We start from the raw sequence: 21,776 nt of genomic DNA on the forward strand, positions 1-21,776 counted from the left end.
GGGGGGCCGGAAAGGGGTCTCTCTCTCTCTCCCCCCCTCACAACCCCATTGCACTCCTCTCATGGCGGAAGGGGAGCCCACCCTCTCCCTGCCGGGCCAAGGGGGCGTCTCTGGGCGCAGGAGAGCCTGGGGTGTTAACGGAAATCGAAGACACCGACCAGAGCAAGTCAGAGCAAAACAGCAGCCAGTAGGCTCGGTCTTTATTCAAGAAAGACTGTCGCGACAGGACTCCCACCGCCCACGATGTGAAGCAAGATGGAAGCCCTGAACAAAGGGAGACCCTAACTTTTATTAGTTGCTAATCCCCTTAGCTACACCCTCAGAATTACATCATATTTACATCATGATTATATTAAAAAATAGGAGGAGTTGGGGAGGAGCTGCACAGGTAACTCGAGTGTCCTGACACCTGGCCGGAGCCTCCTTCCCCCTCCCTACATGAGTCATATTCAGGAACAAAGGGAAAAGGGCGAAGTTTCCTGCCCCCTGAGGGGAATCCGGTCACAGTCCTTTGTGAGAGTCCGCGCGGAATACACTATGATATGCAGTTCATTATGTCCCTGATAGCCTTCTGTCTGAGCCCATCACCAATGGCTAACAAGGTTGTCACGTACACTAGGAAGGAACACAGAGTACGTGACTGCTCGGTGAAGGGATTATGGCCGCTTGATATCAGGCCACCCCCCTTTGATAGTTCTTGCAATATGCGGTAGAATAAAAGTGGTCCGGTGAAAATCCGAAGTACAGTTGATTTTTAGTGGATTTATAAAGAATATTGTCCTTGAAGTTCAAAGCACTTTCGCCTTTAGGAAGTGGCTTGCTACATTTTGATTAAATCAGTCACGGTCAATTGAACCCGGAAACTTTGTATTCGGAGCTGTCAAGGTAGGGAAGAGAGCGGCAGTAGCCTGCAGTACCTGCGTGGTCGCCGCAAGAGGCGCTGTTCGGTAACGCTGATTGGCTGAGGCGGCCGTCGATTGACAGCAGAGCTCGGTCGGCCGGTCTACTCGCAATAAAAATAGGGCTATGTGGAGCGCTATGGCGGGCAGCTGTCAAACCAGCGCTTCCTTATCTACGGAAGGCTTTAGGGATGGCCCTCTAAAAGGGACATCTCCAGGGTCAGGGAGGGGAGATGCGTGCGTGTGTGAGTGTGGTGCTTGTGTAACACGTGTCGGTGAAGGGGGGGGGGTTTTCCGGCGACAGGGGGGAGGAGGGGGGAGAGGAGAGGAAGCGCCCCTTCTCTCTCAGGCAGCCCCATGTCTCTCCCCCCCCCCCAGGCTGGGTCCATCTCTGGGCTTCACAGAGGACCCCCCCCTGGGCTGGGGGGGGGAGGAGGGACCCCCCTTTGGCTTCCCTGGGTCCGCCCCTCCCCCACTCTCCTGACCCACAGGGGGAGGGGCAGCCCTTCCCTCCTTCTCACTCAGCCTCTCCCCTCCCCGCCTCCCTGTTTGCAGATTGACAACCCCCTCCTTCTCTCCCCGCAAACCCAGGTCACCCCCCCCAGATATGATGCCCCCCCCGCAGCCATCTCGCCCCCTGCTGTGGGGAGGAGGGAGGAGGGGGGCCAGGCCCCCATGGAGCCCCCGAGGCAGCGCCGTCCCGTCCTCTTCCCATCCCAACACAGGGAGGGGCTGCTCTGTGGACGTAGCTCTAGGGACGCGCGCGTCTGAAAAGGAGCCGGAAGTGTCGCTGTTGAATGCGCCGGAAGTTGCCAGGAAAGGGGAGGAGGGGCGTCAGTGGAGAAACCCCCCCCCCGCCCTTTCTATTGCCGACAAGGAGAGCGGACTAATCCGGAGCCAGGGAGGCGGAGGACCAAGAGGTAAAGAGGGAGAGAAGGGGGGGGATAGAGGGGGGATAAGAGGGAAGGACAAAGAGACCCCCCCCAAGGAAAGCGCCCTCCCTGGGGTCGCCCGTCGACAGGGGCCCCGATCCAGGCCCCGACCCAGGGGGGGGGGAAGGGGGGACCCAAGACCTGCAAGATCTCCTGGGCAGCAGCAGCAGCACCGCCAGACTCCCCTTTCTCTTTCCTGGGGGGCCGAGAGATGCTCAGCTGCCCTGCCCCCCTCCCCTGGAGGCCTTGGCGGGAAGGGGAAGGAGGACCCCGAGCAGGGCTGGGGGTGGGGCTGAGGCCCCCCATTCTCCCGCTTTGCCCCTGGCAGGAATCCCTGGGGTCGTGGGGCGCCTGGCTGGGGAAACGGAGAGAGGGAGTCCAGGGAAGGGTTAAAGGAAGGGGGAGGAGCCTCGACAGAGACCCCTCCCCTTCCATCACCTCTTATTCCCCAGTCTCCCTGCTGGCAGTCCCAGATCATCATTGCCATACAGGATTGTCCTGAATACCACCATTTGCTAGCCAAGCCCAAACCCAAAAGTCCCTCTGAGATGATGATTGATAATATTGTCATTTATCCATTTTAGACCCCTAAGTAGTAGCGATTGCAAGGACATTGTGCTGCTCTCCTCTGTACAGTTCCACCCCTATTTCAGGCCTTGTGGCTGATTTAAATGTTTAGCTGCTGATAACATGGCAACGTTTAGCAGGTGATATTGTGAGGTTTAGCTGGTAATAAACCACAAGTGATATTGTGAGGTTTGGTAATGATAACATTACAATCTTTATCTGCTAATAGCCCTGCAATATTTAGCAGGTGATATTGTGAGGTTTAGCTGCTACTAACATTACAGCGTTTAGCTGGTAAGTTATCGCAATGTTGAAAAGCAGGTGTTGCCTAGTCCTTGCACACATTGACTAGGTGTTGCCTAGTCCTTGCACACATTCGTAATATATTGCCAGCTCAGTATTAGGAAACAGTTATCACGATGTAAACTTCAAGCCAGTCTTGGACAATATACCAATATATCGCTTGGCTCTAATTATGACCTATATTTCTGACCCAGTGTAGCATTGCTGATTTTAGCAGTTTGTCCCCAGGAATCCCTGGGGTCGTGGGGCGCCTGGCTGCGTCCCTTTTGGCTGGGGAAACGGAGAGAGGGAGTCCATGAAAGGGTTAAAGGAAGGGGAGGAGCCTCAACAGAGACCCCTCCCCTTCCAGCACCACTGACCCCCACCCCCATCACCCAGATTCCCTGCTGAGGGTGTTGGCTGTCCCAGATCATCTGTATTCACTACGACATATCTCCATACTTTGATTTGTCCTGAATACCACCAATTATAGCCTAGCCCAAACCCAAAAGTCCTGCTAGGATGCATCTTGGCTTGCCTGCTGATGAAACTGAGTGTGTGATGATTGATGATATTTTCATTTATCCGTTTTAGACCCCTAAGTAGTAGCCGTTGCCAGGACATTGTCCTGTTCGCCTCTGTATAGTTCCAGCCTTATTTCAGACGTTGTGGTAGATTGCAATCAGGGTGAATTTGATATAAATCAAATTGATTTCAATCACAATTTACAATAAATCACTAGTCAGTATGATTCTATTTAAATCAAAAATTTCTGATTTGGTTACACTATTAGAAATACATAGACAGATAATTATGAAATCATTCTGAGTTTTAATAAGTTAACTGTCTATATTTGGACAACATTTCTGCTGTAATTTATTGGAAGGAGAAAAATAATCATTTCCTTAATAACAACTTAAGCAATTTATTTAACTAAAATAATAATATTATAGCATGTTGGTAAAAATATTTTTTTTATATCAAAAACAACAGCCAAGCATACTGAGTTTTAGCGCACATGAAAAACTCAGTACTTAAGCATTTCACCACCTCCACTACCAGCCACCCCTTTGGATTGGCTTCTGCATTCAGGTGCCTATTCTGTACAGTTAAGTGTTAGTGCGGTTGTTGGAACCCAATGGGATTGGGAAGAGGTTGCCAGCCCTGAAGAGCCTTCAGCGCTTGCCTCAAGTCTGACTTGCACAATTATTACACAAAGACCCCAAGATGTGTGGAGTATTCTGCTCACAAGGTTGCACTTTCGTTTTTACGGCTTCACACTTAGCTACTTGTGCAGATCTCTTCCACTGCAAACCATCTGTTCATTGAACCTCTTGGAACTTAGAATTTAAGGGGTTGATTCTGTGTATATAAATCTGCAAAGGAACAATGGGATTAAGGTTTTCCCTCAACTCTGTATATTTATTTTATAACATTTTTCATGTGAAGAAAAGGCATGTTATCTCTGCAGACAAAATTCACACATTTGAGAATGGCAAAAACAAGCATCTGTGACAATATCTTTTCATTAGAAAAACTTCCCCAAATTATCTTACAGAATTCCCCCACCTCCCGCAGAAGCTGCACGCTCTTTAAAGAGCACGCCAGTCTTGGGGGCTTTTCCCTGAGGAGAGAGAAGGGACTGACTGGCTGCGTCAGTCCCTTCTCCCACCTCGTAAAAAAGCTCGCAGGAGCCGCACGCTCCTTAAAGGGTGTGCAGCTCTTGTGGGCTTTTGCGGGAGGTGGGGAATACTCCCAGAGCTTGTCAGGGCTGGCGGGGGAAGCCCGGGATGAAGGCTCGCTGCTGCCCTGCGGAAGCTTCGCAGGCTACCCCAGAAGCCAGAACAGCTAGAGAGAGTGCTGCGCAGCGCTCCCTCTAGCTGTTTTAGCTTCTGCCTTAGTGGCGCAAAGCCTCCGCAGGGCACCGGGGAGCTCTGCTCAGCGCTCCCTTTAAATAATATTTTTTTCTTGAATTCCGCTTCTAGAAACTAGGTGCGCCTTATGATCAGGTGTGCCTTATGGAGCGAAAAATACGGTAGGTAGGAGAAAATAACAGAGGCCAACCAGTGTATATGGCGAAGCAAAGTGGCTAGTAGCCTGATCTTTATTGCAACAGTGTTCCCCCCCCCCTCACCACAACCAGGAGGGAGGTGTGCAAGGCCTTAAATAGTCTTTTGAAATTGCCCACCCAAGACCACCCCCCCAAATATCATACAGAAGGAGACTGTCTACAGCAGGAATACATCAGTGTTTCCCAACCTTTTTTGGGCAAAGGCACACTTGTTTCATGAAAAAAATCTCGAGGCACACCACCATTACAGCCCTGTGACGTCAGCGCGCAGCGTCACGCCGGGAGGGACATGAATTGCTAGCAAATTACATAATCACCTCCTTGAGGGCTGGCTCATCTTCTCCGAAGGCAGAACCCCATTAATTAACAGCACAGACTCACACCATAGCCAAGACGAGGGGGGAAAACCTCAGTCATGCACAGTCATGCACATGTGGGGGCTAAATGAGGACGAAGACCGGGCAGAGAGCAGGGTTCAAATCACCCCACCTGGCCAGGACAATCCCTGGGTGCTCCCTTGGGCCACTCGCCCGACCCACCTCGCAGGGCTGTTGTTGCGAGGATAACACGGGGAGAACCACGCGTGCCCCCGGCAGCTCCTTGGAGGAGAAAGCGGGCGATGAATGCAATGCACGAAATATATGAGAGGCGACCAGGTTTTGCAGGTGAGGGGCCCCCGCCAGCCTCCGCTTCCAACACCCGGCGCAACAACGCCGAAGTTTCCCCCCGGGCTCGGCTCGGGGAGCAGCGCTGCTACCCCCCAGTTCCCCTTCGCCCTCCCGGCTCTCTCTGCCGCCCACTGGGGACCCCCCTCACCTGCCAAGTCCAGAGCGCCGGTGGAAGTTGCATGCATGCATGCAGGGTGCCGCGTTGCCATTGCATTGCACTGCACTCCATGCAACGCCTGCACGCATGCATTGCCTTGCACACCCGCCAAGAGGTCTCCCCGCGGTCTGATGCGTCCCCTCCGGCGCGGATGCAGCATTGCAAAAATAAAAAGCCCCCGACGCAGCCCTACCTGGGGGGCAGCCTCCGCCGCTCCGCCTCCGTGGGGATCCCCGGGCTCCATCCTGCCGCCCGATCTCCGCGGGGGTGCAGGCAGGCTGCGCGGGGTCTGCGCGGAAGAGCCCCTGCCCGCCCGGCCGCCGCCGCTGCGCTCATTCCATGGCCGGGAGAAGAGCGCTTCAAACAAAACGCCCGGCCCGCCAGGCCACGCTGGGAAACGTAGTTCGCGCACCCCGCGCGGGCGCGGAGCCCAAAGGCGAGGGGACTACGGATCCCGGCAGCCCCCGCGCCGGGGACGGAGGGGGAGAGGCCGGGTGCAGGGATGGAGGGACGGGTGGGCGAGCGAGTGAGTGAGTGGCAGCCGCCAAGCCTTGGCCGAGAGCCAGGAAGGGCCTCCCCGGATGAGGAGGAGGAGGAGGAGGGAGGCACAGAGAGGGAGGGAGGGAGGGAACCCCAGGGGTCATCTAGTGACGGCGCCCCAATCGAAAATTTGACTTTAAAAAAAAATCTTTCGAATTTTTTAATTTTTCCCGCGGCACAACAGGCAACATCTCGCGGCACACTAGTGTGCCGCGGAACAGTGGTTGAGAAACACTGGAATACATCACAGGAGGCGGTCTACAGCAGAAAACCTGTCCCCAAGGATACCTGTTAATGGTCACTAACTGCATTACCTAGGCAGCCTGGCCATTCTTTTGTGATGGTAAATACTTTAGTTCCTGAATCCAGGTCACAAGCCCACCCTGTTCATCCCTCCTTAAGGCAGTATTTGTAAGCACAAAGACAATGGGAAGGCTTCCATTTGCCTCCCTTGCTGCAGAGGAATATTTGAGTATATTTCTGAGCACAATTCAAAGTGTCGGTGCTGACCTTTTAAGCCCTAAACGGCCTCAGTCCTGTATACCTGAAGGAGCGTCTCCACTCCCATCGTTCAACCTGGACACAGATCCAGCGCCGAGGGCCTTCTGGCAGTTCCCTCATTGCAAAAAGTGAGGTTACAGGAAACCAGACAGAAGGCCTTCTGGGTGGTTGCGCTTGCCCTGTGGAACGCCCTCCCATCAGATGTCAAGGAATTAAGCAGCTATCCCATTTTAAAAAGACATCTGAAGGCAGCCCTGTTTAGAGAAGTTCTTAATATTTAGTGCTGTATTGTTTTTAACACTCGGTTGGGAGCCGCCCAGAGTGGCTGGGGAAACTCAGCTATATGGGCAGGGTATAATTAATATTTATTATTATTATTATTATTATTCTTAGTCTGTGGTGCTCAATGTTTAGGCATAGTAAATATTAGGATTTAATTAGAACTTGTGTGTTATAGCGGGGATATGTTATAAGATGGTCTCAGTGTATTTTAGAAAGGGAGTTATATGAAGGGTTTTTTGTGTTTCTTTGTAAATACTGTGTGTCAGACTGAGAATGTCATTAGGAAGGTCTAGGAAAGGGTCACCTGCTTCTGAACATCAGAAATGAGCATGGAAAGAGTTAATATCATTAACCTACCGGAATTGGCCCCCTCCCTTTGTAACAAGCAGCTGTAGTTCTTTTGGGATTTAATATCAGCTCATGAAAAGTTGGGCACACGACCCAGAGAGCTGCCTGGCTCCCTCCGTCTGAAGGCGGAGATATGCACCACACGCCATAGTCGAATTCGGCTGGACTTGCCATGGGAACGCAGAAGGGGCAAGCAAGGAAGGGGGAGACGGCCAAAGAAACCTGCTCTCCCACAAGTGCCCCCCCTGCCAATTCCGTAACATTAGCAAAGCCCAAGTTCAAACATCAGCCCCTATTTAAAAGAGGCCCCCGTAATGACGACACTGGACTGCCCTTTACGGTTGCCGTAAGTTACTCTTCCAAGTCCCAAAAGCGTGCAGCAACTCCGGTCTATTTTGCAGGGCTGTTGTAACGGGGACCCCCTACGCCACCGCCTAGGGCAGCCCAAAGTGACGTATAACCAATCGTTGTTGTTGTTGTGTTCCACGGTGAGACTCCAAGGTCTTCTGTGTCATCTTTCCTGTGCAGTGGATGCTCAGGTTGTGAACGTGATCGGTGCGGGAGACACATTCACAACCTACAGCGCTGCGTCTGCGCATGTGTGGGTTGCGATTTGGTGATTCTGCACACGCACAAAGCGTGATTTAGTGGTTCTGCACATGTGTGAGCGCTGAAACCCGGAAATAACCCGCAACCCGAAAACGCACAACTCGAAGCATCTGTAACCCGAGGTATGACTATTTTGGAAGGCAGCGAGAAGGCTGTTCTCAGGGCCTGCTCCACCGTGAGGGAAACTGAGGCAGCCCCCTCAGGCAGCAGATGCAGGGAGGGGACGGAGCTGAATCCCATTTGGCCTGCCCTGATTTAACCCTCTATCCCAGGCATAGGCACCCTAAGGCCCATGGGCCGGAAGTTTGAAAAAACTTTAAAAAGTATAAGAACTCACATTAGGTAGTCAAAAAATAGTAATTGAAAGAAAATGCTTATAAAAAATAAGATAATTAACATTTAGCTCCTGTTACACATTATATCCACAAAAGTCAATAGAAAAAGCATAAAGAGATGATGTTCAAGATGTGCACTTTGGGAAATTATAAATCCTATTATTGTTATTGTTATTATTGTTATTATTGTTATTGTTGTTGTTGTTGTTGTTGTTGTTGTTATTACATTCAGGTGGACACACCACTGATTTCATCTCCTTTCTTTTCTTTCCCACAATCAGTGTTATTCACCTTTAATACTCACCTTTTTCAGTGTCACACATATTTTTATCTTGTGATCTTTATATGAAGAGACGTATACAAATTTAATAAATAATTCCCAGTTATTCCCAAAATGGTCACTATGCACCTCCTGAGGCCAAAGGGAATGTGCAGGGGATGAATAAAGATCTAGAGGTCGAAGGGGACAAAATGTGGCCCAAGGGGTAGAGGATTATAGTGCAGCAGATGAAGAACTTCATAATGAACTTAGGACCCTGAGGAATATTGGCCAGGTTCATGGAACATAGAGCAGCTCCCGTTCCTGTGAGAAACCACTTTTTATAAAATGTAAACCCCACAGTTCAACCCTATTCTAAGATAATGCTGCTTCATTAGCAATAATTAAGGGTTATAAAAGGCTGATGATGCATGACCATTATTTTAAATTATTTCATTTGCCTTTCCTAAACATTTGGAACATATGGAGGACAGGAGAGATTGTACAAGACGTTAAAATAAGAGCAGGTGTTAATTGATGTGTGTAATATTCCTTTGTTTTCTTCCTAGAAAACAAATAGGATTTTCTCCCCACCCCATTGAAAGAAGACAATGGAGAAGGCAGTCAGAATTCTGTTGGGCCATGTCCAATGGGAATAACAAAGAAACCATTTAAATACATGGAGTGTGAAAACAGAGAACATAAATGTCAGAGCTGCTACCAGGTCCCAGCTCACATAGGACCACGCCACACAGCGTCCACTTTAAAAGAGTCTTTATTGAGTTACAGGTTTCATTTCCGAACTGCAGCGTGCAGCTCTACACCTTCTGCCCTAGGTCGGCGAAGACCCATCTGAGTCCCCGCCTCTTGCACACCAGCTTAATACCCTAGCCTTGCTCCACCTCCTTCGCCTCTCCCTACGTCTCTGGGTCCTTCTGCCCCCCTGGGACTCCTCCCTTCTACTCTCCTCTGACGCTGACCCCCCTGATCCTTCCGCTTCCTTTCGGCGGGCTTTGGGACCTGGCTCACTCTCCGGGCTGCTTACTGCTCCAGCTTCCGCTGCATTTGAACTTGGCGCGCGCGCCCAACTCTCTACTTTCCTCTTGACCGTTGCCTCGCTCTCTGAGGAGGGCGTGACCACCCCTGACTCGTGCCCTCCCTCCTGCTGACGGCCTCCGGAACCCGATGCCTGGCTGCCTTCCTCCCTGCTGCTCTCAGTCTTGAGCGTGGGTCCCGACTTCCAGCTGCTGCTCTCTGAATCTCCTCTGTTCCCTTCCTCCTGGGGTGTCCCCCCGGATCCCCCCCTTGCTCTGCTCACTGGGGCTCCCTTTTGGGAGTCCTCTGACTCACTGCTTAGGCTTGGGGATCTCGGTTCGTCATCATCACTCATTCTCCCTTCGGCTTCCTCCCCCTCGCTCTCTGTTTCCACCCTTCTCTGCGTCTCTGCTTCTGAACCCCTGACATCCATCCCCCCCTCGAAGCCCCCCCTTCCCCCCTCCCCGCTGTCAGGTGTGGGTGCTGGGCGCTCCATCATCATGGGAGGGAATGCTGGATACAGGTCGCTCCCCGTGGGTGGCCGCCAACTGAAGACCTCCGAGTCTTCCCCCTCGCGGTCGTCGACGTTGACTTGTTGTTCTTCCATCTCTGTACCGCCGTGCTCGAACCCGAGGTCCTCCCCGAACACGTCCATGTCAGTCTCTGCGTCGGTCGCTCGACCTGGCCTCTCCAGCCACTTCCTGCGCCATTGCTCCTCTGGTCGATCGTCCCACCAATACGAGTTGCCTGATGCCGAACCTGCCGGTGAACCTTCTGGGGAACGGGTGCTCCGTGCGGGTTCCCCTTCTGAGTCGAATCCATGGAACGTGCTGGAAGAAAGTGTGGGTGTGAACAACCAGTCGTCGAAGAAGCTCGCTGGCATGGGTTTGTGTGGGAAGAGGGCATGAAACTCGTCCTTGAGCAGGGGTTCCTCCAAAGCGTAGTCTGGTACCCAGCTATTGGCGCTGGCCCGGGTGCCCTCTCTGGCTAAGAGGTATTCGACTCCCTCTTCCCCCCATCTGGAGTCCAAAATCTCCGTGACCTCGTTGATGTGGTCCTGGTGCTTCACCTCCCGCGTCTCCGTCCGTTCCCGGAGCGGACTTGGCGCCGTCCCTGGCTCCTGGAACCTGTGAGGTGCCTTGTAGGGAGTGAGCACCGACCTGTGGAACACCGGATGCATTCTGGAACCCTCCGGCAGCGCCAGTCGGAAGGCTACCGGGTTGATCTGCGCTTCGACTTGGTACGGACCGATCTGCTTGTGCCCCAACTTCTTCTTGGCAAGTGACCTGGTCGGCACTGCGTGGGCTGCCAACCAGACCCAGTCTCCCACTTGGATCACTTCGCCAACCCGCCTGTGCTTGTCAGCTTGCACCTTGTAGGCGTGCTTAGCTAGCTCCAGCTGCCGTCTGAGTTGATCGTGGACCGCCTGCAGCTCTGACGCGAACGCGTCCGCCGTCTGTGGTTCTCCTTCCCCCACTCTCTCCAGTCCCGGGAAGGTTCTGGGATTCCTCCCATTGTTGGCAAAGAACGGCGTCACTCCTGTGGACACGTGCTTCGTGTTGTTGTAAGCGAACTCGGCTAGCGGCAGGTAATCCACCCACGTCGCAGGCTGTTGATTGGCATAGCATCTCAGGTACTGCTGCATGATGGCATTGACCCTCTCTGCTTGCCCGTTGGTCTGCGGGTGTCTTGCTGATGCCAGATTGACCTTGACATTTAGAAAACCCATCAGCTTCTGCCAGAAAGACGAGATGAACTGGCGTCCGCGGTCGGACAGGATAGACCGTGGCAGGCCATGCACTTTGAACACGTGATCTATGAACATTTTGGCGGTTTGTTCCGCCGTGGCCACCTTCGCACACGGAATGAAATGTGCCATCTTGGTGAACAAGTCCACCACCACTAGCACAGCTGTCTTGCCTCTCGAGCTGGGTAAATCCGTCACAAAGTCCAGGGCCACCCTCTCCCACGGTTCAAACGGTGTTTGCAGCGGTTCTAACAGTCCCGCCGGTGGTCTGTGTACCGGCTTGGCCCTCTGGCAGGTGTCGCACCTCGCGACGTAGTCCGCGACCTCTCCTCTCAGCCTGGGCCACCAGAAGTCTCTCGCGACTAATTCCATCGTTTTCTCTGTGCCAAAGTGACCGGCCGTGGGTGCGTCGTGCAACTGTTGCAGTACCTTGGCGCGAAGGTCGTCTCCTGGTACATAGACAGCCCCTTTGCGTAGGAGCAAGCCGTCCCGCACCTGGAACTCGTCCGTGGTAGCCGTGCCTCTGAGCAGTTCCGCCATCTTGTCTTGCGCGAATGAGTCGTCCCGCAATGCACGTCGCACCGCATCCAGGTCTACTGTAGCTGAGGCACACGCCCACGCCGTCGGTGCGAAGATGTGCATGGCCGCCGCTGGCGTCACCTCTTCTAGGTATTGCGGTTTTCGGGACAGTGCATCCGCCATGATGTTGGTGTCGCCTGGGACGTACTCTATTCGGAAATTGAAGTCAGCAAAGAACTCCGCCCAACGTATCTGCCTCTGGTTCAGGAACTGAGCCGTGCGCCAGTGCTCCAGATTCTTGTGGTCCGTGCAGACCTGCACCGTGTGCTTGGCGCCGATTAGGAAGTGCCTCCACGCCTTGAAAGCTGCATGAATGGCCAGCAACTCCCTGTCCCAGATGGTGTAGTTCTGCTCCGACTTGCTGAGCTTTCTGGAGTAGAACGCTCCCGGCCGCCACACCCCCTGCGGGTCTCGCTGCAGCAGGACAGCTCCCACGGCTCTGTCTGACGCGTCTGTCTCTACCCTCAACGGTTTACTGGGGTCGATATGCAGCAGTTGCTTCTCCGATGCGAAGAGATGCTTGAGCGCTTGAAAGGACTGTTCCGCCTGCTCCGTCCAGATGAATTTCTTTTTTTTGGAGCTGAGCGTGTCCGTAATTGCTGCCGTCTGCATCGCGAACCCCTTGATAAACTTGCGATAGAAGTTGGCGAAGCCGACAAACCGCTGGACCTCCTTCCGGTTGCGCGGGCTCTTCCAATCCAATACCGCACGAACCTTGGTGCTGTCCATGGCTATCCCCTTGTCCGACAACTTGTATCCCAGGAAATCCACCTCCGTCGTGTCGAACTGGCACTTCTCCAGCTTGGCGTACAGTCTATGTTGTTGCAACCTGCTGAGCACCTCCCTCACGTCTCGGTCGTGAGCTTGCTGCGAGTCAGAGAAAATCAGGATGTCATCCAGGAAGCAGACGCATGTCTTGTAGAGGAGTCCCTCCAACACGTGATGCATAAAAGCTTGAAAACAGTGAGAGCCATTTTGTAATCCAAAGGGCATAACTCTGTATTCGTAGGTGCCCAGCGGTGTGAACATGGCCGTCTTCCACTCATCGCCCTCCCGCATGCGGATGAGATTGTACGCCCCTCGCAGGTCCAACTTGGTGAACACGCGTCCCTTGCGCACCGTCGCGAGGAGGTCGTCAATCCTGGGCATGGGGTAATCAGACGGTTTGGTCATCTGGTTCAAAAGGCGGTAGTCCACAACTAGTCTTTTTTGGGGCGTGTCTTTCTTTTTCACGAAGAAAACGGGACTGCCCCCCACTGCCTTGGACTCTCTGATGAAGCCACGCTCCAGATTATGCTCGATGAACTGTTTGAGTTCCTGCATTTCATCTTCAGACATGGAGTATAGCCGCCCCTTCGGCAGCGTCGCCCCCGGTAGGAGGTCAATCTTGCAGTCATATGGCCGGTGAGGGGGTAGCTTGTCCGCCTCCTTCTCGCAGAAGACCTCCAAAAAGCTCGCGTATTTGTGGGGGACCGCTTGCAACGTTCCCAACTGCAGTTGTGATTCCTCCTCCTCTCCCTCCCGTCGGGGCAGGATGCAGTGTTCTGCGCAATAAGAGGAGCCGAAGATCAGTTGTCTCTGGTACCAAGCCAGTGTCGGACTGTGCCTGTCCAGCCAACTCATGCCCAACACAATGGGCGTGTCCGACAGTTGGGTGACATTAAAACTGATGACTTCCCTGTGGTTGCCAAGGCGCATCACCATCGGTGGCGTCTGCTTCACCACCTGCCCCCCTAGCAACTCTCTGCCATCCACTGTGACGACTTGCAGGGGCAGAGTGGCAGGCAATAGCTGTATAGCGTGCTGCTCCACAAAGCTCTGCGCTATAAAGTCTGCGTTGCTTCCAGAATCCACAGAAAGCGGCACTTCGATAGTGACGCCGTCGGGTAGCTGAAGAGATGCTGTGAGCTGCACTACTGGTTTGGGTGGGAGGGGATCCGTGGGTTGCAATATCGCTGGGGACTGCTTCACAGATGCGTCTGGCTGGGCCCCAGTGCCTCCGTCTCCAGCCAGACATCGTCGTTTCCCTGCTGTGGTTCTCCTTGCTGCGTTGCTGCAGTCACCATTGCTGAGGCTGCAGTGTGCTTGTGGAGCCTCCGGGGACACTCCTTCGCCAAATGGCCTGGATCCTCGCAGATGTAACACTTCCTGTTCCCTCTAGGAGGCTTCGCTTTCACTGCTGCCGGTGCTAGGGCTCTGGCTGCTGACTGAGCCCTTGCACCTCCAACCTCCATCGGTTCCCCTCCCCCTCCTGGCGGAGGTGTGGATTGCGCACGCGCTGCTTCCCTCGGAACGAAAGAGAAACTTCTCGCTGCTTCGCGCCCTCCACGTCCTTCATCTCTGCACCATGGACGTTCTTCCAGCCTCACCCCCACAGTCAGCGCCCTTTGGACCACCTCCTGCGTGCTTCGGGGCCTCTCCCCCCTTGCAATTTCATCCTTAACCGCAGAACTTAGACCCTCCCAGAAGAGGTCTCTGACAGGGGGCGAATCCCGATCCCATTCTAAAGCACTGACCAGCGCAAAAAATCGGGCGTGATACTGCCGGACGCTCGCCCTCCCTTGTTTTAGTCCATGAATCTCCCGTCTGGCAAGATCCACATCAATAGTAGACAAAAAACACGCATCCATCGCTTTGATAAAGGCATCTGCATTCTGAAGCGCCGGATCTTTATCCCTCCACAAATTGCGCAGCCAGGCTTTGGCATCCCCATGCAAATGGGACAATATGAACCCCACCTTCTCTTCCTCATCTCTAAAGTCTTTTGCCAGCAGTTGCAGTGCGCACATTACGTCTGCTCTAAAATTAGGGTACTGTTGCAAAGTCCCATCGAAGTGAGCCACAAGCCCTCCTGCTCTCCGTGCCAATCCCACGCCCTCCGGTCTGGGTCCCGGTTGCCCTTGCTTAACAAGCATTTCAAACCTGGCGTGTAGGTCTCTGTAGGCGGCTGTAGTCTCCTCCTCCCGTTTCTTGGAAGCCAATACCTCTGAGGACAACTGGGTCACTGCCTCTTGCAGCGCGGAGATCCTCTGTTCTTCCGTCATCTTGCTAACCTTTGTGAGCTTGCTTACAGACACCCCTCTTCCTCCCCTAGCGGCTTCTGCTCCCGCTGCGAGGTTTCAGGTTTCTGAAGCTTTGATGAGATGGGTCTTACTGTCAGAGCTGCTACCAGGTCCCAGCTCACATAGGACCACGCCACACAGCGTCCACTTTAAAAGAGTCTTTATTGAGTTACAGGTTTCATTTCCGAACTGCAGCGTGCAGCTCTACACCTTCTGCCCTAGGTCGGCGAAGACCCATCTGAGTCCCCGCCTCTTGCACACCAGCTTAATACCCTAGCCTTGCTCCACCTCCTTCGCCTCTCCCTACGTCTCTGGGTCCTTCTGCCCCCCTGGGACTCCTCCCTTCTACTCTCCTCTGACGCTGACCCCCCTGATCCTTCCGCTTCCTTTCGGCGGGCTTTGGGACCTGGCTCACTCTCCGGGCTGCTTACTGCTCCAGCTTCCGCTGCATTTGAACTTGGCGCGCGCGCCCAACTCTCTACTTTCCTCTTGACCGTTGCCTCGCTCTCTGAGGAGGGCGTGACCACCCCTGACTCGTGCCCTCCCTCCTGCTGACGGCCTCCGGAACCCGATGCCTGGCTGCCTTCCTCCCTGCTGCTCTCAGTCTTGAGCGTGGGTCCCGACTTCCAGCTGCTGCTCTCTGAATCTCCTCTGTTCCCTTCCTCCTGGGGTGTCCCCCCGGATCCCCCCCTTGCTCTGCTCACTGGGGCTCCCTTTTGGGAGTCCTCTGACTCACTGCTTAGGCTTGGGGATCTCGGTTCGTCATCATCACTCATTCTCCCTTCGGCTTCCTCCCCCTCGCTCTCTGTTTCCACCCTTCTCTGCGTCTCTGCTTCTGAACCCCTGACAATAAACAATTTGAAAGTATGGAGTGTGGAAGGAGCTTCACTGACAGTGGAAACCTTAGAAAACATCAGTGGTCTCACTCCGGGGAGAAACCATTTAAATGCATGGAGTGTGGAAAGAGCTTCACTACTAGCAAAAGCCTTAGAATTCATCTACGGACTCACACGGGGGAGAAACCATTTAAATGCATGGAGTGTGGAAAGAGCTTCAGTCAAAGTGGAGACCGTAGAGTTCATCAACGGACTCACACGGGGGAGAAACCACTTAAATGCATGGAATGTGGAAAGAGCTTCACTACTAGCGGAGGCCTTAGAATTCATCTACGGACTCACACGGGGGAGAAACCATTTAATTGTATGGAGTGTGGAAAGAGCTTGACTACTAGCAAAAGCCTTAGAATTCATCTACGGACTCACACGGGGGAGAAACCATATAAATGTATGGAGTGTGGAAAGAGCTTCAGTCAAAGTGGAGACCTTAGAGTTCATCAACGAACTCACACGGGGGAGAAACCATTTAAATGCATGGAATGTGGAAAGAGCTTCACTACTAGCGGAAACCTTAGAATTCATCAACGGACTCACACAGGGGAGACACCATTTAAATGTATGGAGTGTGGAAAGAGCTACAGTCAGAGTGGAAACCTTAGAATTCATCTACGGACTCACACAGGGGAGAAATCATTTAATTTCATGGAGTGTGGAAAGAGCTTCACTACTAGCAGAAGCCTTAGAATTCATCTACGGACTCACACGGGGGAGAAACCATTTAATTGCATGGAGTGTGGAAAGAGCTTCACTACTAGCAAAAGCCTTAGAATTCATCTACGGACCCACACGGGGGAGAAACCATTTAAATGCATGGAGTGTGGAAAGAGCTTCAGTCAGAGTGGACACCTTAGAATTCATCAACGGACTCACACAGGGGAGAAACCATTTAAATGCATGGAGTGTGGAAAGAGCTTCAGTCAGAGTGGAGACCTTAGAATTCATCTACGGACTCACACGGGGGAGAAACCATTTAAATGCATGGAGTGTGGAAAAAGCTTCATTCAGAGTGGAGGCCTTAGAAGACATCAACGGACTCACACAGGCGGGAAACCATTTAAATGCATGGAGTGTGGAAAGATCTTCACCGACAGTGGAAGACTAACACTACATCAACTGGCTCACATTTAAATGCATGGAATGTGGAAAGAGCTTCAGTCAGAGTGGAGACCTTAGAAGACATCAACGGACGCACACAGGGGAGAAATCATTTAAATGTATGGAGTGTGGAAAGAGCTTCACTGATAGTGGACACCTTAGAAGACATCAACGGACTCACAGGGGAGAAACCATTTAAATGTATGGAGTGTGGAAAGAGGTTCAGTTGTAGTGGAAGTCTTACAAGGAGTCATTTTGGACTCACAGCTGTCCATGGAGGCACAGGTTAACTCTGTGTCCTGGGCAGCTGTCTACCAGCTCCATCTGGTACGCAGGCTAAGACCCTACCTGCCCGCAAACTGTCTCGCCAGAGTGGTGCATGCTCCAGTTATCTCACGCTTGGACTACTGCAATGCGCTCTACATGGGGCTACCTTTGAAGGTGACCCGGAAACTGCAATTAATCCAGAATGCGGCAGCTAGACTGGTGACTGGGAGTGGCCGCCGGGACCACATAACACCGGTTCTGAGAGATCTGCATTGGCTCCCAGTACGTTTCCAAGCACGATTCAAAGTGTTGTTGCTTACCTTTAAAGCCCTAAACGGCCTCGGTCCTGTATACCTGAAGGAGCATCTCCACCCCCATCGTTCAGCCCGGACACTGATATCCAGCGCCGAGGGCCTTCTGGCGGTTCCCTCATTGCGAGAAGTGAGGCTACAGGGAACCAGACAGAGGGCCTTCTCGGTAGTGGCGCCCGCCCTGTGGAACGCCCTCCCATCAGATGTCAAAGAGATAAATAATTACCTGACATTCAGAAGACATCTTAAGGCAGCCCTGTTCAGGGAAGTTTTTAATATGTAACGCTGTACTGTTTTTAACACTGATTGGGAGCCGCCCAGAGTGGCTGGGGAAACTCAGCCAGATGGGCGGGGTATAAATAATAAATTATTATTATTATTATTATTATTATTATTATTATTATTATTACAAGCCATCAAAAGACTCCGAGGGGTAAGAGCTGTAATAGTGGAAACACCTTCAGGCCATCAATTAACTCAAAGAAGAGAATGATTTAGACAGAAGGAGTGTTCATCCTGCTTTGGTTATTATGCAACACTTTTTAGAGTGTAGGACCTGTTTTTCTCTAAGTTGACACTTTCTTTCTTTATAGGTTTTATTTTGCTTAAACAGGTACATATAAATATAAGCAGCCAAAAATTACAAAGGAAAATTTCTTAAGAGTAATGAAAAAAAAGTACAAAAAGTACAAAAAGTATTGAAGTACATGACACAGAACATAAGCAACTATAGGAAAGGTAAAAGAAAAGAAAAAAGAAAAAATGCAGGGGAAATGTGTGTGTGTCCTATGGGGCGAATACGGGCTTTTTTTTGCGCACCGACCCCTCTTGCTCTCCTGGCTTCGCGGACCTCTCCGCAAGCAGCAGGAGCGCTCCCGCTGCTTGCGGAGAGTTGCCGGCATGCCGAAGCCTGCGCACGCTGAGATCAGCGCGTCCAGGCTTTGCGGACCTCCCCGCAAGCAGCGGGAGCCAGTGCTGGGCTCCCACGGCTTGCAGAGAGCTGCCTGTTTGGGGGCTGGGGTCGGGGGAAGCTTGGGCCTCCCCCGACCCAGCCCCACGCCTGGGGGGGAAATAATTTCCCCCCCTTTATTCCCCCCCCAAAAAACTAGGTGCGCCTATCTTTTCCTTACATTGCCAGAACTTGTTATTGTTTGATTTATTTATTTTTGCAAGTTTTACAGGGGTCAGGTACCACCTATAGTACATTTTCATAAGATTTTCCCTTATAAGGAGACAAGCCATGAATTTTATATTTTTAGTCCATAATTCGTTCCAAATATTGGGTTTGATCGTATGTCCCAGGTCCCTCTCCCATTTTACTGTAATTTCTTTGATATCTTCCTTCTTTTTTGCCAATTCAAAAGTAGTTTGTACATTTTAGAAAGTGTCTTTTGATTATTATATAAAATATCCTTCTCTAGATAGGATTTTTTTTGTCAAATCCTTTGGTTCTTTTATCCTTTTCAAGGGCGGCTTTTAATTGATAATACTCCAGCCAGGTTATTCCCTTCTGTTTCAATTTGCCTAGGTCCTTTATTTTTGGATCACTACTTGTTTCCTCTACTAAATCCTTATATGTTAGCCAATCGCTGTTCATATTCAGCCTGTGGACCAACATAGATTCCATTGGTGACAGCCACCATGGTGTTTTGGTTACTACTGATTTTTTACTCCTCTCCCATACTTCATATAATGCCCTTCTCACCATATGATTTAAAAATCCTTTGTGAGATTTAACCTTGTTATAGCCTATGTAGCCATGCCACCCGTACACAATATCCCATCCCTCCAGATCTAGGACTTCCGTGTTTTTAATTAATATCCATTCCTTAGTCCATGTCCAGCACACTGCCTCAAGGTACAGTTTAAGCTCAGGGACCGCGAAGCCTCCTTTTTCCTTCAACTCTGTTTGTAGCTTAAATTTTATTCGTGTTTTTTCCCCTTGCCAAATAAACTTGGCAAGGTCTTTCTACCAATCCTTAAAACACTATACGCCTCTAATTATAGGTATTGTTTGGAACATAAAAATAATCTTTGGCAATACCATCATTTTAACTGTGGATATTCTCCCCCACAGGGACAAATTCAATTTTCCCCAAGTCTCTAATTCTTTTTTTATTTCCTTCCACTTCTTCTCATAAGTGTCCTTATATAAGTTTATATACTTTCGTTCACATCAATAACAGGAAATCAATCTTAAACGCATGCAGCGTATGTGAGCTTTTGTTGTTTGCATGTAATGTTGTCTAGACATGTATTTAAATAATGAAGGTAACATTTCACAATAGTAAGTCGAATATAATATTTAATGTGAATCTGTAGTGAGGAGTGTAGCTTCTGAATGAGGAGTGAGCTGGTGTTGGTGTTTGGTGGAGGGAGCTGGAAATGTTTGTATCTGGGAATGGAGAGTTGCTCAAAGTGGAGCTGAGACTGGTGGTCTTGCTTTGGAAGCAGAGTTAGACTAATATTATAGGAACAGCAGCATAACTCCCATTGTTATAGTTGCAATAGTGGAACCATGAAGACACAGAAAGATTGAAAGCACCTACTTATATGCCGAAGGTAATCTTGAAACCCTGAACTATTCTTTTGATTTATAGATGCATTATGTCAGATATAATGTGTATAGATATATTTGGTGGCAGGAGAAATAAAAGGGGCATTCCCTGGCAGAACCAGGAAAGGCTCTGTTCCCAGTTGCACGTCTTGCATGAGGAGGGAAGGGGGCACAGGGAAGAAGGGGCCGTACCAGAGCATCTCAAAGCAATGTTGGGAGGGGCACATGGTGACATAAGTGTGTGTAGAATGCTATCCCCAAAATGACGTAGGCGAGAAACAATATGGATGAGTATAATGTGGAAGGAGGTTCCGGTAGGTCCCAAACCCAGAGTGCTAAGGGTCAGCTTCCTGCAATTCCACCAGCTGCCCCAAGACAGGATTGTTACTGGTTTCAGAACTCACAGGGTTAAGGAGTTCTGTGGTGACGTCTCTTACCTGAGGCGTGGTTAGAAACTCTTTGGGAGTGGTCTGACTCTGAGAGTTGCAGTCTGGTTTCGCTTTTAGCGAAGAGAGGGTGCAAGATGTGTGCTTTGTCACCCGGACAGATGTAAGATCTGGTTTACTTCAAGATTAAAGGCTAACAAGATAAGAAACGCCTGTGTGTCTGGATTACTACCCACATGCTGCATTTGCTTCACCGCTGTGTTTACTCTGCTAACGGCAAGAGACAGAGGCCGGAAGGATTTTTGGATCAGCACGGACAGGCAGCAGAGCTGCGCAGGGAAGCGTGCCTGGACTCCATGTTTGTTTTCCTTGGCACTCAAGGCACTATTGGCCTCTCCGTTTGCCAATAGGTTATGGACAGTTTGCCAAAGCTTTGAAGCATTGCAGGAACGTCCCACATGTGGGGGAAGCCAGCAGGAATGTTGCTGGGGCCAGCCGGAGCTGTCTTTGAGGCTGGAAGGAGCTCGCTGGGAGGCCGATCTGCCGGAGGCCGGAGGAAGCTGTTGCTGTCGTGAGTAAGCTTACCCCGGGGGAGAAGGAGATGGCTCAGTCCCAGGAACATGGTTTTGAGCTTAAGCTGCCATGTGAAAAGTTAACCACTAAGACGTGGCCGGAGTTTTGAGGCAAGCAGCTAGCTGAAAGACGCAAAGGTTTGCCTGTGCTGTGTTCGAGAGCAGCAGGAAATCGTCTCTCCGGACGGGGTGCTGGATAAGCTGTGAGTAAGCTTGGGGACCCTTGGGAGAACGGAAGACAATGGCAGGCAGCCAGGTCTTGGAGGACATTCCGTCTGGAAAGCTCACTCTAAGAAGTTGGGCAAGGACGTGAAGTCAGCAAGGGCTGTCTGGGGATGTACTGCTGCGTTTGCTATGAAGCTTCAGCAGGAGGCCAGAGCCCTGGGGAAGGAATACAAAAGCCTAGAGATGGCTGTAGCCCCTGTTCCTGATGTTTTAGCCTCAAGGAGCGCTGGTGAGCAGGTCGGGGGGGGCGAAGGATTCCAAAGGCAAGTTTAAGAAGCCTGCTGGAATGAGATGGCGGTTCAGAGGGGGCAAAGCTGGCAAGGAGTGCTTTTCCGGAAGAAGAAGGAGAAGGAGGCCAGCTGGGAGGAGCCCTGGGCAGTGTTTTTCCACTGGAGTTCAACATCTGCGTGGCAGTTGCCCCCACCGGAGCAAAGAGGCAAGACAGGATGTTGCCAAGTTTGCCAAGGTCAACCAGCTGAGTTCCCATGGGAATCAGTCTGGAAGAGGAGGCCAGCATGGGAACGCAAGGGAAGGACGTGGCTCAGACACTGGGGAGGTTTGTTTTCTTATCACTGCTTCTATGGCAACTGTGAA

General features: G+C 51.6%; 2 protein-coding genes across 3 annotated transcripts in view; both read left to right on the forward strand.

Moving 5' to 3' along the window:
- The first annotated feature begins 2,778 nt into the window (after window positions 1-2,778).
- Window positions 2,779-21,776, forward strand: part of LOC309525831 (uncharacterized protein) — a 71,458-nt gene continuing 52,460 nt past the window's right edge. The window contains exons 1-2 of the mRNA XM_082211442.1: window positions 2,779-3,367; window positions 4,673-4,715. The gene's annotated coding sequence lies outside the window, so the exon portion shown is untranslated. The remainder of the gene's footprint in view (window positions 3,368-4,672; window positions 4,716-21,776) is intronic.
- The window catches only part of LOC309525820 (uncharacterized protein), a 94,849-nt gene continuing 88,801 nt past the window's right edge, over window positions 15,729-21,776 (forward strand). For both annotated transcript variants that reach the window (XM_082211420.1, XM_082211421.1), the window contains exon 1: window positions 15,729-17,084. In XM_082211420.1, coding sequence (XP_082067546.1) covers window positions 15,740-16,897 — 1,158 coding nt within the window. In that variant the 5' untranslated portion in view covers window positions 15,729-15,739 and the 3' untranslated portion in view covers window positions 16,898-17,084. The remainder of the gene's footprint in view (window positions 17,085-21,776) is intronic.

Source organism: Podarcis vaucheri (assembly GCF_965113315.1).
Source record: "Podarcis vaucheri genome assembly, chromosome: 2".
Classification (NCBI taxonomy): domain Eukaryota; kingdom Metazoa; phylum Chordata; class Lepidosauria; order Squamata; family Lacertidae; genus Podarcis; species Podarcis vaucheri.